Source organism: Prinia subflava, chromosome 4, assembly GCF_021018805.1.
Source record: "Prinia subflava isolate CZ2003 ecotype Zambia chromosome 4, Cam_Psub_1.2, whole genome shotgun sequence".
NCBI lineage: Eukaryota > Metazoa > Chordata > Aves > Passeriformes > Cisticolidae > Prinia > Prinia subflava.
The window spans coordinates 24,116,447-24,133,418 of record NC_086250.1 but is presented as its reverse complement, the minus strand read 5'-3'; the positions used below and the strand labels follow the sequence as shown (position 1 = coordinate 24,133,418).

At 43.5% G+C, this 16,972-nt stretch overlaps 1 protein-coding gene across 2 annotated transcripts; it reads left to right on the top strand.

Annotated features, from left to right (window-relative positions):
- Window positions 1-132: 132 nt before the first annotated feature.
- DESI1 (desumoylating isopeptidase 1) lies at window positions 133-16,919 on the top strand. Of its 2 annotated transcripts, none has more exons than XM_063396053.1 (6): window positions 133-466; window positions 8,707-8,728; window positions 11,075-11,144; window positions 11,774-11,883; window positions 12,630-12,752; window positions 13,860-16,919. In XM_063396053.1, the coding sequence occupies exons 1-6, from the start codon at window positions 376-378 to the stop codon at window positions 13,951-13,953; spliced, it is 510 nt and encodes a 169-aa protein (XP_063252123.1). In that variant the 5' UTR covers window positions 133-375; the 3' UTR covers window positions 13,954-16,919. The 2 variants fall into 2 exon arrangements, with proteins under 2 accessions (XP_063252123.1, XP_063252122.1); XM_063396052.1 differs by lacking the exon at window positions 133-466 and adding an exon at window positions 640-756.
- The last annotated feature ends 53 nt before the right edge of the window (window positions 16,920-16,972 follow it).

The following is a 16,972-nucleotide window of genomic DNA, read 5'->3' as shown; positions in this document are numbered from 1 at the left end:
TAGGGCACTGTCGCGCCCCTCCGCGCGGACTGGCTTCAGTGGAGTAGCGAAGGGCGAGATCTTCTCACGGCGCGGCTCCGAGCCTCAGCCAATGACTGCGGGACTTGTCCGTCCCCGCCCCCCGCCTGTAGTTCCGTCCCCTGGCGCTGTCACGCACCGACGGGGCGGTCCGGCGGGCGCAGGTCGGCCGTGTATGCGCCAAGCAGCGTCACCCTGTCTTTCCCGTCTGTCACCTCACGGCTGGTGCCGCTGCGCCGGGGACCGGCACCGGGGCCCCCCTTTCCTCCCGTTCCCCTCCGTCTCCCGGAGGGAAGGGCCGTTCAGCCTTGTCTGCAAGGGCTCCGGCTGCCGCCTGGCGGCCGCGCCTACACCCCTATGGAGGAGCCGCTGGCGCTGCACCCCGTGAAACTCTATGTGTACGACCTGTCCAAGGGCATGGCCCGGCGCCTCAGCCCCCTCATGCTGGGTAAGAGCACGGCGGGGACACCGGGGCCGCCCCGGCCGCCGCCTTCCGAGGCCTCGCGTTCCGGCACCGACCGCTACGGCGCGGCTTTGCCGCGCCGGGAAACGAGGCCGAAGTCGCCGCCTCCTGCCCCGAGGGTGGCGATCTCCTCCCGGTATCGTTCTCCTGAGGGATCGGCCCGCCGGGGAAGGCTCCCTGAGGGCGCACCGGGCGGCGGCGGTGTCCAGTGGGCTCAGCACGGCTTGGGATGTGCGGGGCCGGCCCGAGGACCCGGTGCTTGGGAACACAGCGAGGTTTCTTTTAGTTAGTTGCAGGATTCTTGTCTCCGCTGTCTTCGGGATGAGCTTTGTCAGTGCGGCAGATTCGGCTGGTCTGGGTCCATCCTCTTCTCCGCCATCAGCCCGTTGCCGCTGTGCGGGTGGTATTTACTAACGGCATATTAAAAGTGTTCTTCGGCCGCTGAAGGTAGGGACAGCTCAGCTCCGACTCCCCGGCTGCTGTGGCGCCGCAGCAGGAAGGCTGAGCTGAAGAAAGGCGCCTGCTGTTTACAAGGCTAGTGAGTTCGAACGGCTCCATATTGTGGCGAGGCCGGGCTGGGCTGGTGATGTGCAGCTATCAGCCCTCTCCTTTACAGAGTTTGTAGGAGTCTGCTGTATGTCTCGTCGAGATTGTCTGCGTTTCCAACCGAATTTGTAACTTAGGATGGAAAGGCAATAGGTTTTGCTTTAAGTTTTGGAAACATGAATCTGGAACGCAACGAGAAAGTGTTTTATACCCGTTACAAGTAGATTCTGGCCCGTGTCAGACCAGCAGTGTGTGGGGGATGACAATTCTCAACAGGCTCAGTGTCTGAACAGATGGCTCTGTGTAATCTTTGTTGGCATTCACTTTACTCATCTGCCCTATGAGGAGATCTGTGATTTCCAGCAAGCTTAAAATGAAAGCCCAAACAATTCTTAGCATGAGGTTTCATGCAGGTCAACGATGGGTTTGCAAAGTTGAGAAGAAAATAGTACAGAGATCATGTGTGTTGTGCTCTGTTAGCCAGAGAGTGGCAACCACTTTGGGAAATGTGTGTTTCCTGCACTGGATAACCTCAAAACTTTTTATGTAGTCATAGTTGCTTCTGTTGTAGCCTTTAGAGACTTAGCTGTTCACCTGTCAGGTGAAATAGCCATGTTTTGTTATGTGCTAAGAGTTATAAATCTTGAGATTACATGGGTGCATGATTTATCTCTGTTTGAGTTGAGTAGAATGTAACCACTCTTATTTCAAAGTGTTGGTCTAAGCAAAGACTGTAATAGAGATAAGTTGCCACTATCATTAGCTCCATGCCAATCTTCATATAGATCAAGCAAAGGCTTTTTAGCTCCCTTCTTACCTACAAAGTCAGTCTTGAGATCCTGCAGCTTTCTGAATTTCCACATAAAAACACATAGTGCATGACTTCATTTTTGGTGCTTTCTAATCTATTCAAACAACTTGAAAACTTTGTGCTTGTAAATTTCTGGGAGTCTGAGCAGTGAAAAGGAAAGTTTAAAAACCTGAACACTTCTGGGTAGTAGGGGAAGTGGTACTTACTAGTACTGTCTGGTAACTGAGTTCAGGTGTATTCATGGAATGGGACCAGCTGGGCCTGTGTGATCACAGTGGCAACACAGACTGCAGAACTTCAGAGATTGTGTGGATCCAGTGACATGATTGTCCATAAAACAAATCTTTCTTTTTTTCTTTCTTCTTTCCTTCAAGTTGTTTCTTCTGTGCATTCACACTCAGCTCTGTTCCAGATGATTTTGGAAACCTCTCCAAGAGCCAAGTGATTGAGAGAATACTCTTCTTACCGCATGCATAGACCTTTTTTTCCTTGAAGAATAACAAAAAACCTCCTGCTATTTCTCTGTATATCAACTATTAGATGGTCAATATCAATTCTTACCTTCGTGATGTTCATAAACTGTAGGTCATTGGAGAAAGTCACAGAAATTAAAGAGGAAGGCATTTCTTAAAAGATTTACACTTGGCATCTCTATTTACAGTATTCTTTTCATCAATGGCAGATTTGAAACAATGCTTTTGCTTTGAGTGATAATTCTGTAATATTGCCTAAATTGAAATACATTGTTTTAGAAAGAAAAAAAATAAATACGGTAATTGATTGTGCAAAAATCAATTTCTGTCAGGCTTGGAAACAGCGGCTCAGGTCCTCTTGCCAGAGGGGGATGAATCCTCTCATACAAGACTGACTGCTGCAAGGGTATCACTGCACTGTGTCTTCTGTTATGCTTATAGGGTCCAGAGGTATTGTGGACTATTGTCAGCACAGCCTTCAGGGATCAGCTCTCACAACTAAATGTTATAGTCACTTTTTCTGTATCAGTTCTCTCTGTTGTTGCTTAATGATGAATCTGGAAGGAGAGATGTTTAGCACAGTTCATAGCAGGCTTTAGAGTTACTTAGTCTTGTCCCTTGGGCAGTCTTTGTTTTTCTTGGCAAGTTTACTCTTTTTCTGCCCAGACTGCTTTTATTCTTCTTACTTTTCTGTAATCTTCCTGTAATTTAGTGAATATTTCTATTCTGAAGTATACATGACCAAAAATTGTAGTTCAATTGCCTTTGATATCAGAAGCAGAACATTTAATTTTTGTGTTGCTTGACATTGCATCTTCTCAATACCTACCAGTATAGGTACTATACTAGTATAGGTACTATACTCAATACCTGTTAGTCCTCTCTCCCCCACTCTGTCTGTGACTACATTTGTTTGTTTAACTACGTGATATAATAACAAGAAATGTTGACCTGAATGCAGTAAGATTTCTGTTGCCAAGACAGACAACCTAATCCACCTGATTCTGTGGGGCATAAAAAGAGAATAGTTCATCTTGCAGTGCTGATTTTGAAATAGATGTCCAAAGGCAGAGAAGTCTTTAAGGAAGATTAAAATCCTATTGCATCGTAGGCTTAAAGAAAAATGTCAAGCAGCTCTCAAAGTTCTCCTGTCCTGTAGCTGAGGTTATTGCTTTTGTGACTCACAGAGTGAGCTGGGAGCTTGGTTAACCATAGCAGTTTTAGCTCAGTGTAGTATAAATTAATGTTGAGTGGACTGGGAGTATGTTTTGGTTGAAATTTTTAAGTGGTGCATTCAGCTGTAGGGATTTAATAGCCTAGAGGGAATTGGAGTGAAAGGTAACTGCTGAAAGAAAGTGCCTTCTGCTTGGTTCCATTTTCCCAGGCCAACACATTTCTCTGCTTCTTCTCCATCTGTTCTGAACAGTTTTTAATTGCTTCTGCATGATATTCTATCAGCTTTGCTCCCAGGATTTGCTGGGGATTTCATGAAAATCACGTGCTTTACCCTCCCCCAGTACAGCCTTCTGGGTCTCTCTAGGCACCATAAGGAGAAGCGAACTGAAGCAGGCTCCTCTCTCTCCATTAGGTTTGGGGGTTTTTTTGCTTTGGTTGAGCACCCTGGGTAGCACATAGAAGAAAGTGCTTTACTAAGTGTTTGCCTAATTAATTTTCAATTCTAAAAAGGCAGGAATCTTAATGGATTGTTCTAGAGAAATTACAACAATATGCAAAGCAATGCACTGCTAGAAACACCCATGTTGGTTGACCAAATTGTATTACTTCCGATTCCACAGGAGACCAGTTCACTGTGTTGTTTTTTTTTTTTTTTTGTCTTTTAGGGTCTTCTGGGGCTTGCATATCCATTGCAGAGCACAGATATATTGTTAAAGATACTGAGTTTCCTATTATCTCTTTACAGCTCAAAAGCAGATGTAGATCTTGCACTGAGGGTCGGATGGCCTAAACTCTGAATGGGGTAAACTAAGTGCCTATCTGCAGAGACAGTTCCTTCTCTCGTATCTCAGAACTCTTCTGGCCTTCAGTATTATTCAGTAATAATTTGGATTAATATACATTTACCACTTTCATTTGATATTTAAAATACACAGGAATAATCAACATTGTTAGGCCCTCAAGATTAATAAATTACTGTGATGATAAAAAAGATTGGTGAGCATCTAATCTCCCTTGTGCTTGGCCTTCCACACAAATCTCAGCATGGAAGTAAAAAACCATCTTACTGTTTCCCTATTTTACCTGTGTAACAGAATCACAAAAGAGGTAAGATTTGAACGGACCACGGTGGGTTATTTGGTCCAGTCTTCCTGCGCAAGCAGGGTCATCCCAGGCACATTGCACAGGATTGTGTCCAGATAGTTCTTGAATATCTTCAGTGAGAGAAACTCTACAACCTCTCTGGGCAGTGTGTCGTCACCTATACAGTAAAGAAGTTCTCGTGTTCAGATGGCTCTTCCTGTGCCTCAGTTTCTGCTCATTGCCTCTTGTCCTGTTGCTGGTCACCACTGAGAAGAGCTTGGATGCATCCTCTTGATACCCTCCCTTCAGGTACAGTAAGTGCTCAAAGAGCATCATCCCATCAGAACATTCCTGTTCTGCATTATGAGCATGTGCATCTTTTGGATTAGCTTCACTGTAGGTATTGAGTGAAGGGAAATGCCTGCAATTTAATGCTGCAAAGACTTCTGCAGCTCTGATGGAAATTACAGGAGAATCAGACTTCTCTATATAGTAATGGACAGCCTCAGGTTATGAGTAAATGGCTTGGTTTTGGTGGTAATACCAGCACACAGTTCTACCCACATTGCAGTGACCACAGGAGTTTGGAGTGTTGTGGCAAGAACAGGAAACATCTGCCAGTATCCTGGATAGTGTTTGCAATCGCTTCTTACAGTCCACTCAATTGACTATGGGATGTGAGCTCTATTGCACTGTAGGATTATTTGGGGAGGTTCATGGCAAGCTTGAGTTCCTGGTTTTTAAGCTGGACAGTGCTGCCAGAAGCAGCTTTATTGGAAAGTGTTGCTGCAAGGCCTAGATACAGCTTGTGTCTTAGCACTCACAGCAATGCTGTAGTCTTACTTGGTCATGCTGTTGGGGCTGTTATGTATATCAAGCCTTCAGAGACTCTGGGCAAAATATTTTGTGTATGGCGGGCAATGTTGAGCAAAAAGCAAAACTCCTTAGTGCTGGCTGCCCTGACTGCTCTGCCTGAGCTTATCAGGGGTGGCAGTGGTGTTGAGCTGTCACCTGTTCTGTGCAGTGTCTGAGACTTGGAGAAAGGGCAAGAGGAGTCATAGAGGAGGATCCCCATCAGAGGCAAAACTTCAGGAGGAAGATGATTGTGTCTGTGAAGGTCTGTACGTAACCTCTTGCATGACAGACAAACAACACTGAGATTCTTGCTGAGCAGCAGGAGAGGCAGCTGCCTGAGTTCCTCAGAAACTGGTGGCCATTGATTTATTCCTCTGTGGCTCAGTTTGAAAGGACAACAGCGAGCTGTGAAGCCTGGGGTACTGCAGCAGCTTGCCAGAAATTCTCAGTCTTGTATGGCTCTGGGTGATGCATATGTGGCCAATAACAGGCGTGGGATTCCCCCAGCAGTGTTGTGATTGAAGACACTTGCACTGTCCCTGACCAAACACAGTCCACCAGTGGAAGAAAGGGATTGTATTTTGTCTGCAGCAGGCTGGAGAGCTACCAATGATGCCTTATTGTCAGCACTGCTGCAGATCTAGTGTGTGTTTTCCACAATGCCAGCTTGGTTAATGACTTCTAGGAGCCAAGGAAAAATAGTGGGTCTCCAGCTTCATTAGGATTTTCAAATCAATGTTGGCACAAACTGATTGAGCTAAGCAGCCACAGACAGACCTGCCTTGTGAAGATAGGCAGCTTCTCTTGCCAAAAGCTGTTCTGTTATTGCCCTGGCAGTTGCTGCCTTTGGACTGCTACAAACTTCATGTGTAGCAGCAAAGATTGGACTGCAGTCCAAAGCAAAGTCCAGTTCCTGAATTCTTGCTTGGGTTTTGTACATACAATCAGAAAATTACTTTGGTAAGTAGGGACCTCTAGAAGTCCTGCTTCAGGTAGAGCCAACACGAGCAAAATCTTCAGGGCCCTGGACAGCAGAGTTCTAAGTATCTTAAAGGATGGAAATCCCATATGTTTTCTGGACTCCTGCCCCAGTGTTTGACCACCTTCATGATAAATGTTTTCCCTGCTTCCTACTGAGTTGTGAATTTCCCATTTTCCAGCTAACACCTGTTGCCTTTCACTGTGCATATCTGAGTAGAGCAAGGGTCTCCTTTTATCCATACCTTTTGGGTACTTGTAGAAATACAGACTCATGCCTTTCTCTTCTTGAAGATGAACACCAGTTTTCTCAGTTCTTTTTCAGTACAGTAAGTGCTCTAGCCTGGTATGTCAGTGTTTTTTGTACTGTGGGGATCTAAGAGTGGACACAGCACTCTAGATGTGGTCTCACAAGTGTCAAACTGGAGGACAGAGTCACCTCCCTTGAGCTGCAGACTGCAACCTTGCTAGAGCAGCCCATTGTGTAGCCTTTGCTGCAGTGATCTTTTCAGGTAGGTGTTGTAATTGCATGAGCAGGTCCTGGCAGCACATGTGGCATTGTCAATATGTACTGTAGCTCTATCACTTGCATACAGAATCTAGATACAAAGTGGCAACTCTCTGGAAAGTTTTTTGATAATTGTTTGCTGCAGGTGTATGTAAAGGTAAATACTAAGATGTTCTCTTTCAATTTAGCATGCAAAGAACAGGCACAACTTTAGTACACGCTGCCTTTGAAATGGTTTGTTTCTCTGATCTGAAGGATAAAGTTCAAGCTTCTAGGGAAAAAGTTATTTATCATGAGCAAATGTGTAATTTAATTTGTTGATAGACAGAACGCTAATTGGGCAAAGCCAAAGGGTAGAGCCAACCAGAGGCCAGTGCTACCTGTGGTGCGGATCCTGCAGGGCCAAATGGGTGCTGGCAGCTCTAAAATGCGAGGTGAAACCTCTCATGGGGAAAATGCGGAACAAGGGCCAAAGGATCACGAAGTACAGCAGTGGGACATGCTAAAGGGCCAGCAGATGCTTCTAAGTACTGCAACACACTGTTCTGCTTCTGTCATTATTGCCACTCTGTTTTGGCCTTCATCCTACTCCAAGCCTACATTTCTGTGCAATGGGTTGACAGGGAATGTAGTTGCTGCCTGGCTGTGATCCATGGGAGTGACAGATCAGTCCACCTGCTTCAAAACTACATGTGCTCGCTTCAGCTGATGTCTCTGTTGTTACAACAGCTTTTCCCCCGCCTCTACTCTTCCACGACCCTCATCTGAAGCAGGTACCTATCTTGCTTCAGATTTGTGTGGAAAAAAAATGTGTCAGAGATTACTTTTTCTTGTGGCAGAGGAGTACTCAGTCTAGTGCTTGGGTTCAAGGGAATACCAAATGCACGCAGTTTTTCTGTTCTAAATCTGCTTTTTGGGAGTTATGCATCTTGTTCAGGAAATAAAGTTATAGCACATCTCCCACAGCATGCACTGGCTCCCTACAAGCTCCCAAAAGGAGGGTGCCAGGGACCAAGCCTTTAGGTTATGATAGATAAAATAATTGAGCCTAGATCAGTAAAAGCTGGTGACCTTTTAGAAAGAGGTTTAATCCTGAGATGCCACCATGAACAACAGAGAGGTTTAGGCCTCCTGCTTCTAGGGAACTGGAAACATACTTTAAAAGGGACCTTTTCTCTGAGACACAATTATCAGTGTAGTGGTACCTGAAGCAAGTCTTTGCTGCTGTGTTTTACAAAACACAGAGCTTTAGAACTTGTATAAATTTCAGTGCTGTACTTTTCTATCTCAATTTCCACTCAAACTAGTTTTTAAGGGTGGGGGAGGGAGGGAAAGGAGGAAATTGTGGAATACATTACAGAGGCTACCATCATTGGTCATATGTTTGTCAGATCTCTCATCAGTTACTGAAAAAGACAACTGAATACACTCTGCTGGCCAGCTGCCTGCAGTTATGAAATCTGTAAAATTCAACTCTTCTGCTCCTGATTGAAGACTCTAATTTTAGGAAACGTGTTTTTTCTTGGTCTGTAGAAAACCACCTAAGGAAGGTAAGCACCAGCAGGATAGGATGGCATTGCAACCTCTGTCTGCCAGGAAGGAAGAAGTACAACAGTAGTGTGGATTGAGTAGTTAATTTGAAAGACATTCTGGATTTTTTGGAAGCAACACTGGATTAAATCTTTGGTGTTGCTGTCATGGTGAAATAATAAGCATGGTTCTTAAGTGATTGACAGAAAGTAGGGTGAAACCTGGAAAATACATTGCTAATAACTTTTCTTTTCTCTGCATACAGGGAAACAGCTGGATGGCATCTGGTAAGTGACTAGATTTAAATTGCATAATGTGACTAAAACACTGGTGTAGGAAGTATTTTCAGTATGCAGTTATACATTATATTATATAATATTATATATATATTATATATACATTATATATATACATACTGTATACTGCATATACAGTATGCAGCTTCAGGTCTTAAGAACATTTTGTTGTGGAAGAGAGACCAAGGCACTTTTTGTTCCTGAATACAGATTGGCAGTAAGATGACATACAGTCAGGTGCTAGTTAAACCACTCTGTTCAAAGCTCAGTGGACCCTTGTCATGGGTTAGCACTGGCCAGATGTTAATGCACCCATGAATATATGTTTTTTCTCTAACAACTACTGTGGGATGTGATCAGGAACAGAGCAGAGCAGGCTTAAACTTTAAAAACAGAAAAACAAAACTTTATTACATTACATAAGAACAGAGATAGAAAACTCTAAACACACACAGAGACAGAAATAAAAACTTCTCAGAACATTTCTTCTCCTCCCCCAGTTTCTACCCTTTACACATTACCCTCTATAGACCAAACCTTTGGGTTTTAAATCAAACAATCACCACTCAAAAAAACCCCAATCTTCAATTCAGCAAGGTAGAGAGGAGTCTCTCCTGCACCACAGACTGCTCTTCAGGAAACGCAGGTCCACTCTTTGTGTGTTTCCATGTCACCCGTAGCACTGCCCAGAGAAGTCTGCCAGGGGACACTTTCTCTTTCCTATGTCCAGTGCTCTCACCACTGTCCATAGGCTGAAACTGCATACAGGGCTCTTTTAAGGATGCTTTCATGCCGAGCTCTCCCCATCTTTCCCCTGGGACCGAGGGCTTTTTTTTTTCTCTGCGGGCAGAGGGCGCCACCAACACCCTCTCCCTTCTCTTCTCTGTTCACTTCACTGCAGCAAGTCAAGCTAGGCTATATCCACCCCAAAATGCAGTTTATGTTCAAAAGAGACTTGAGTTCAGTCTATGGCTAACATTATGCAAGAAAAGTCCAGCTCAGAAGCCACTCTTCTTCAATTCCCTGCCCATCGGGTTCTTTTAATCGTGCTTTATCATCTCGGTCCCAGGCTGTTTTTCTTTCTCTTCTGAAACCACTACCCATGAGAATCAATGTCTGAGAAAAAAGTTTCTTTCTGCCTCAGAAAGAGTTAACAGTTTCTGGCTCCCGGCAGGGGGCTGCAGGCTCAGGCACTCCCAGGCTCCGCAACTCCCACTCAGCTGGGCACTTTCTCTGGGAGAGGGGGGAGGAAGGAAGGCACCTCCACAGTTTTCCACCCCTCCAGCCTGGATGGGGCCAGCTCAACTCAAAGCTTGTCTCTTCTCTTCTTCCCCCGGGGCCCCAGCTTACTTTAGTGTGGTTCTCTTCAGACCGGCCACGTGGCCCCCTCCCCCACCCAGCCTAGTAACTGGGCAGGGGAGAGGAGATGTTTCTCTGCTGAAACTGGAACCCAAAAAAGGCCAAACACCCCTGGAGTCCTGCTTTTAACCCCTTGTGTCCTCAGAGGCGTGTCCAATCCTCCGAGTGGCCAATCCAAGTCCCAGCACAAAACCTGATCACTGATTGGCCTGCCCACATTCCCCTGGAAAAATTTACCTCCCCCTCCCAACCACGACAACCCTATGGAAAAGGGTGTTGTTAGTAGTTGTGTTTTTGTGCACCTGTGTTCTTTTTCAAGGGTAAGATGGTGCCCTTGTCCCAAGCAAATACCCAAGGGTATTTGTCTTATAATTCCAGTCATGGCTAAACATGACAGTAAAAGAGTAGGTGGGAAGAAGGTGTTACAGGATCAAATTTTCTGTCATGTAAGAGCAGTATCTACATTCAGTCACAAAAAACCCACCCTAATTTCCTGTAATTCATACCAAGAATTTTCATACTGCATGAAGAGGACTTGTTTGGTTTTTTTTTTTTTTAGAGGCAAGAAAACCCCTAAACCCTTGTCCATCCATTTTCCTCTCTACTGATCCATCTTCAGTGTCTGACCAGCTTCTCAGCCAGTGAGAAGTCTCTGTCAGTGTGGTAGCAGGGCTAGTTCTGTCTCTGAGGGCTGACCTCACCCTCAGCCCATTAGCTGAGAGAGGCTTATGCCTGGGCTCTTAGTTAAACCTGTTCTTTCCTAACTGCTTGCAGAATTACAGTAGGCTTGATAATCATTGCTTCCATATCCATTCATGTCCCAGCAGATCCTGTTCCCACTCACAGAAACACATTGATGTTTTCTTTCAGTTATTCTCTTCATTATGTCCTTGAGATCATAAATTTATCAGTGATTTATGTGCTAGGCTATTTACTTTTTTCCTTTATTTCAACTTTTTTTTTTGTTCTCTGTGGCAGGCACACCTCCATAATAGTCCATAAGGATGAATTCTTCTATGGCAGTGGAGGAATCTCCAGCTGTCCACCTGTAAGTTAAACTTAATTTTCTGATAATTTTTAATAGGGTTACCTGATCATAATTGCTTGTGTTATGTCTTTTAGAAAAGCAGCAAAAGTCTTCTAAATTCAGACAGATGCTGAAGCCAGCTGCTTGTTATGGCTTCCCAGGGTACTGAGGGTAAAGGGAGTGTGGACAGTGGGTTTAAGCCCAACTCAATTCAGGTTGGGAGTTGCTTCTTCTGGTGGAGTCTTATCTGTCCAGAACACCTTTTGCAACAGGTTTGCCAGAGTGGCACCTTGTCCAATTCTGTATCATTAAGTATTACATGGAGACTTTTTAAGAGTGAAAAAAAAAGCCCCAAGCCACGATATTTTCTCAGACCTTTCTGTTCTTAGGCAAAATGGATGGGCTGTGCTTCTAAAGCAGAATTTTACCATAGCTTAGAGCTTTCAGGCGAGATAGCCAAATTTACCAGCTGAAATGGAAGTTGCATGTTTCTTCTCATTCTCTTGAGTGCAGAACAAGGGAAGCCACAGACATACCACAAGTTCCTTCTTTTTTGCCTGGACAAACCATAATAGCTTTATTCAGTAGAGTCCTCCAAAAGAATTCAGCCTGATCATTTGACAATATCTTCTGGCTGTTCATTTTTACAGGGAGGGACACTTCTTGGCCCTCCAGACACAGTTGTTGATCTGGGGAACACTGAAGTCACTGAAGAAATTTTTCTGGAATACCTCTCCTCTTTGGGGGAATCTGTGTTCCGGTAAGTAACAGGTTGTACTGGAAAACCTGTATACCAAAAAGATGCAGAATGGAGGAAAGTATTATGAAACCAATCCAGCTCACAGAGCTGTCTGCTTACTCTTTCATTTGGTACTCTTCAAATATGGACTGGACTGATGCACCAGTGCACACAAGGAGCTACCTTCGACACTGGGAAAGCATTCTTCTGGGATGTCTTTCACACTATTTTTTGTAAAATTGAATAATGCCTGAAATGCTTTTGAGAGAATCACCAGGGAAAATGAAATCTCTCAGTAAATGGCAGTTTGCCCTGTGAGTCATAGGTAGTCACTGTAGTAAAGCTGCCAATTTTCACATGAGTAGAAGCAAGGTGTTAACTGTTAAAGAGTGTACCCTGCTTCTCACAAGAATAGGAAACCACCATATTTAGTGTTCTGGCTGTCTTTCAGAGTCAACAATTCCTGTGATTTCTCATTACTACTACTGTGGTTTTAATTGGAGAAACCTGACCTCACCTATTCTCCCAAAAATGGTTGTATTAAAGTCAGGAATGCAGAAAGAGGTTATTTTCCACCCTGGTTCAACTGAGTTTGAGGGTTATTTGATGTATGTATTTTACCTATTTGCCTTAGAATTCTTTGGGGTGGGGGGAGGAAGTGCTAATATAAGGAGATGTTCTTCATTAAGGGTGTAAGTTTTTCTGCTTGTAAGAGTTATTGCTGAATCTGTGGGTTTTTTTGTTTCAACTTCTTTTCTGTGACACAGAGGAGAATCTTATAACCTCTTTGAACATAACTGCAACACCTTCAGTAATGAAGTGGCACAGTTTCTGACAGGAAAAAAAATCCCTTCCTACATCACTGACCTTCCATCTGAAGTTCTTGCCACGTGAGTATGGATGCCCCTCCTCTCTCAAGCTGCTTCATGCTAATGCTTAAACATTTGACAGAGCCAGCAGTATCAGTTTCTGATAGATCTGTCTGACAACCAGCATAAGATTAAGGAGAGGGTGCAATTTTATTTACATCAACACTTGCAACGCTGCATGATAAGTGCTAACTGGTACTGGTGTTCCAAAGAAGACAAAGAAGGTTGTTCTTCTGCCTTTAACTTAAACTAGCTATTTTGACATAGTCTCTTATAAGTGACCAGACAAGCTTGGAAAATTTCAGAAAACAGTGCAAGAGGTTTTTTTTCCCCTCTTAGACAACAAGTATCTGTTAAGAGTCGTTTCTCTAAGCACCATAATTGCAGCAGAGGTGTCAGTTTGCCTGTGAAGAGGCAGGGGAGATACAATTTTAAAATAAATGCTGCCGTTTTAGAGCTAGGATTGGCTGGAAAAAGAGGATATGAAAAAAAGGAAGTGAAGAATTCCTGCCTGGTAATTCAGATTTTTTTTTAAACTCTCAGCTAGTGAGGATCACAGTAGGATGATGTCAGCTCCATCATTTAGGTCTTATATCTCATAACAGTGGTATAGCACACTATTTGTGAGACATGTGTCTTCTACCCTGGACTCTTAGCACTTTAGATCTCTCAAAATCAGATAAGGTGTGTAACAGAGTGAGTCTTATTGAAAGACAAGCCAGGTGCTACAGATTGCAGAGTGTTGAACCATTGTCTTTAAAGTAAGCTAAAGGCTATTCTTTTGGCAGGCCTGAATATTGATGTACTTAGTGAAACACTACAGTTGCCTAACAGGGATTTTGTTTGCACACTTAAGTAGAATGAATTACTGAGAGCTGGTTACATTAGCAATCTAGGCATGTTGGGACCCAGAAGTTCCTTATAAAATTGTGTTTAATTTTCTTAGTTATTGAAGAGTAAACTAACAGGTTAAATTAGTTTGCTTTATTTGTAGTGGAAGTCTTTTCTTCAAATTTGCTTCTAAAATGTTAGTTTGATTGCACTCTAGGAAGTGAGTGCACTTCAGTGGTAAATGGGAGTTGTTGATCAAGTAAACTATTTGAGACGAATATTTCTTTACCTTCTCAGACCTTTTGGACAAGCTTTAAGGCCCCTCCTGGACTCCATCCAGATCCAGCCACCTGGAGGAAATACTTTCAGCAGACATAATGGACAGAGCTAACAGGAGTGACCCAGTGTGCCCAGCCTCACCAGGCCTCTTCCTTTTAAAACATGAATCTACCAGATTTCTATTTTATAATTTCTCATGAGAATTAGCTCTGAAGAAGTTACAAGATAAGTTTTAAAATTTCCTGGGGAGAGAATTTATCAGGGTGCATGTAAGACAATACTACCAAAAATATTGCCATAATTTCTAATAGTATTATACTAATTTATAAAGGCTGTCTTGTCCAAATAGGCTGACACTTTCTACGTAACTCCTGTGCTGGTAAGTAGAAATTCATTCCAAGAGCATTCAACAGCCCATTACACAACTTGAAGTAAATAAGGGGATGTCCTGGCCATCCCTTGCAGACTTGCATCTCTTTGTCTCATCAGTGCCTCTGCTGAAGTCTAAAAACAGAGCAAGTATTGGTAGCCTAGGAAGTGAAGGTGTCCCAGGATTATATTCACTGCATATTTCACTGACATTTGCTCAGGGGAAGAGCTGAACTTATCTGATTAGAATATTTGCAGTGGCACAGGTGTATGGGAAAGGTGATAAATGTGTGTCAGTGTCACACTCAGAAGCTGAAATTCAGTGGGACTTGCTGTGGTGGGAGGTAACCTGGGGCTAAAGGTTACCAAGAGCCTTTTAATGTCAGATCAAAGATTCACAGGAAAGAACCAGCTGAAAGAACAGAATTTCATGAGCAGAAGTCGTGGAGACAAATTTCACGTGAAAGTAAAATGAAGTGAAATGTTTCCTTTTCTCACACATAAGCTTATCAGCATATAGACAGAACCTTGTTAATGCATAAGAACTGTGTTTTCTTGGTTTTTTTTTCCTTGCAAAGCCAGAGTTACGATACAGTAAGGCAGGAGTAGCATGGCAACTGCATGATAATACCAGTTGGACCAATTCTGCCTTCAGTATCCAATTGCAGACACAGTAGGGGTTCCAACTTTCATTAATAATGCTGCCCTTTCCAAAGCAGTCAAGCACATCAGGGCTCTCTTTAAGAGAAATAAGTGCTAGGTCTCCCCAAATGTAAAGAAAGTGAGGAAGAGTAAAATTAAGCTTTTCTGTGGAACAACTAATTTTCTTGGGGTATATGCTGAAGCAGTTCTGTCCTTAGATTAACCTTTGATTATATCAATACTGCATCTTCTAGTTTAAGATTTTTAGAGCTTTGCAATTACTTGCAGTGGGAAAGAACAAGGGGAATGAAAAAATAGGCACAGTATTTTCTTTCCATGCATGTGTATACACTACCTTACTGACCAATTTTGTAGCAGTTACATTTAGAAAGGAATATAAGAAAGACATCAGACAAACCCCAGAACATTGCTGATGCTCTGTAAATGGGGATTGCACATCCCGGATGCTGCCAAAAAAGCATCTATGCAAATGCACAGCCCTTTGTCTGGTGCTTTGTCGTGAAAAGTATTGCTGCAAGTTCAGTCCTGCATCTCAAACTTCCTTCACTGAAAACTTCTTACATACCGAAAGGAAATGTCTTTCCTCTGCTGGATTCTTTCTCTCAGAATAATGCAGATTGATACATTTCTCACACTGTTACTCTGTGTGGACTATAATGGTTTGTATTTTTGAGGGATTAGAATAGAGGAAAACTGCAGTTTTGTCACTGTCAAATACTCTGTCCTGCATCTTGTGGAGCCAGTGCACAGATGGCAATAGGGTATTGTCAGGCCATTCATGTTTACCTGCTCTCAGTGCACAGTAGTGGCCCTTGCAGCCCAGATACTTTTTTTTCTTGTTGTTCTCAGCTTGTGCCATCAATTTCTCCTTAGGCATTTCATTTGATGGACTGGACTCGGAGATAACTGTAGCAGTTACTGCAGACAGCTTTATACAAAAGCTTTCAATCTTTCCCCCTCCAAATGTCCTGTTTGCAGAAAACGTTCTGTGAAAGTCAGTTATGAATACCTTTTGATGCTCCTGGAGGAAGGATTGGTGTTTGGTTTTGCTAAGCCATAGTTTATTTCTCCTGCCTAGTATGTGTGTTATCTCCAGTCTTTTCCCATACATGTTTGTGAAGAGTAACCAGCCTTTCATCTTAATACACGCATGACTGTGCCACAAAATGCTGTAGATCATGTAAGAGATCTTGGAGCTTCCTCAGTTGAGTAGGTATACTAGTGCTGTCACAGTGCAGCCCAACATCCTGGTATGCTCATTTGGTACCTGCAAGCAGCACAGCTGTGCTTGCTTGCCCTTCAGCAAACTATCACTTCAGGCACAGCTGCCTGTGATGGAAGCACTGATGCTATGGTTTCTGCTCCCCACACACAATGAGGATATGCCCTTTATATCCACCACTTTGGATGTCCTGACCCTAGTTCCTGCTTGGCTGCCTACTTGAGTACTTTTTGCATCCTTTTGCAGCAGGAAAGAAAAGGAAGACATTCACCCCCTGCATTTTGCAATCTGCCTTTTCCCCTCCTGAGCAGCCCCTTTGCAGAGATAATGCTCTTAATTTAAGGTAAAATTTCACTCAGCCATATATTGTTTGCAATAGTCGAAGAGCTCCTGGGCTTGGGACCTACTCCTGTGTTCATGGCAGAAGAACTGTAAGAGGGAATCCTCTTTGCTTGGTCTTACTGGGTAATGAGACCCCTGTACCCTGTAGGACTCTTGGGAAACCTATTTTCTCCAAAGATGGTTATGTGTAAATTGCAGGAGTGTGCCCTCAATGTGCCACCCAGCTGAAAACCAACTAGACTGAGAAGTGTATGCAAATGTATATAGGTGATGAACTTCAGCCAGCTGATGGACAAAGGGGCAGGGAAACTAGACTCCTGAAAAGGAGAAGAACCCTTCTGCCCACACTTACTATTTTGTCTTGTATTGCTGAGGTTCTCCTGTGCCATTTTAAAAATGTGAATAATGTCTTTAGGCAGAAAATGATGTTTTGATTTACTTGTGGGGGTTTTTCCTATTACAATAAAAAGAAATACAGCACATTTTTCTGACTGAATGCATGTGCCTACACAGCTGGCCAGCCAATGCATCTGAC

What these genes read in the sequence shown, in the direction of transcription:
- DESI1 (XM_063396053.1), top strand. Translation starts at nt 376, where the DNA reads ATGGAGGAGCCGCTGGCGCTGCACCCCGTGAAACTCTATGTGTACGAC. An exon ending in GAATCTCCAGCTGTCCACCT is followed by an intron (nt 11,145 to 11,773) that starts GTAAGTTAAACT and finishes TCATTTTTACAG; the next exon opens with GGAGGGACACTTCTTGGCCC. An exon ending in CCATCTGAAGTTCTTGCCAC is followed by an intron (nt 12,753 to 13,859) that starts GTGAGTATGGAT and finishes TTACCTTCTCAG; the next exon opens with ACCTTTTGGACAAGCTTTAA.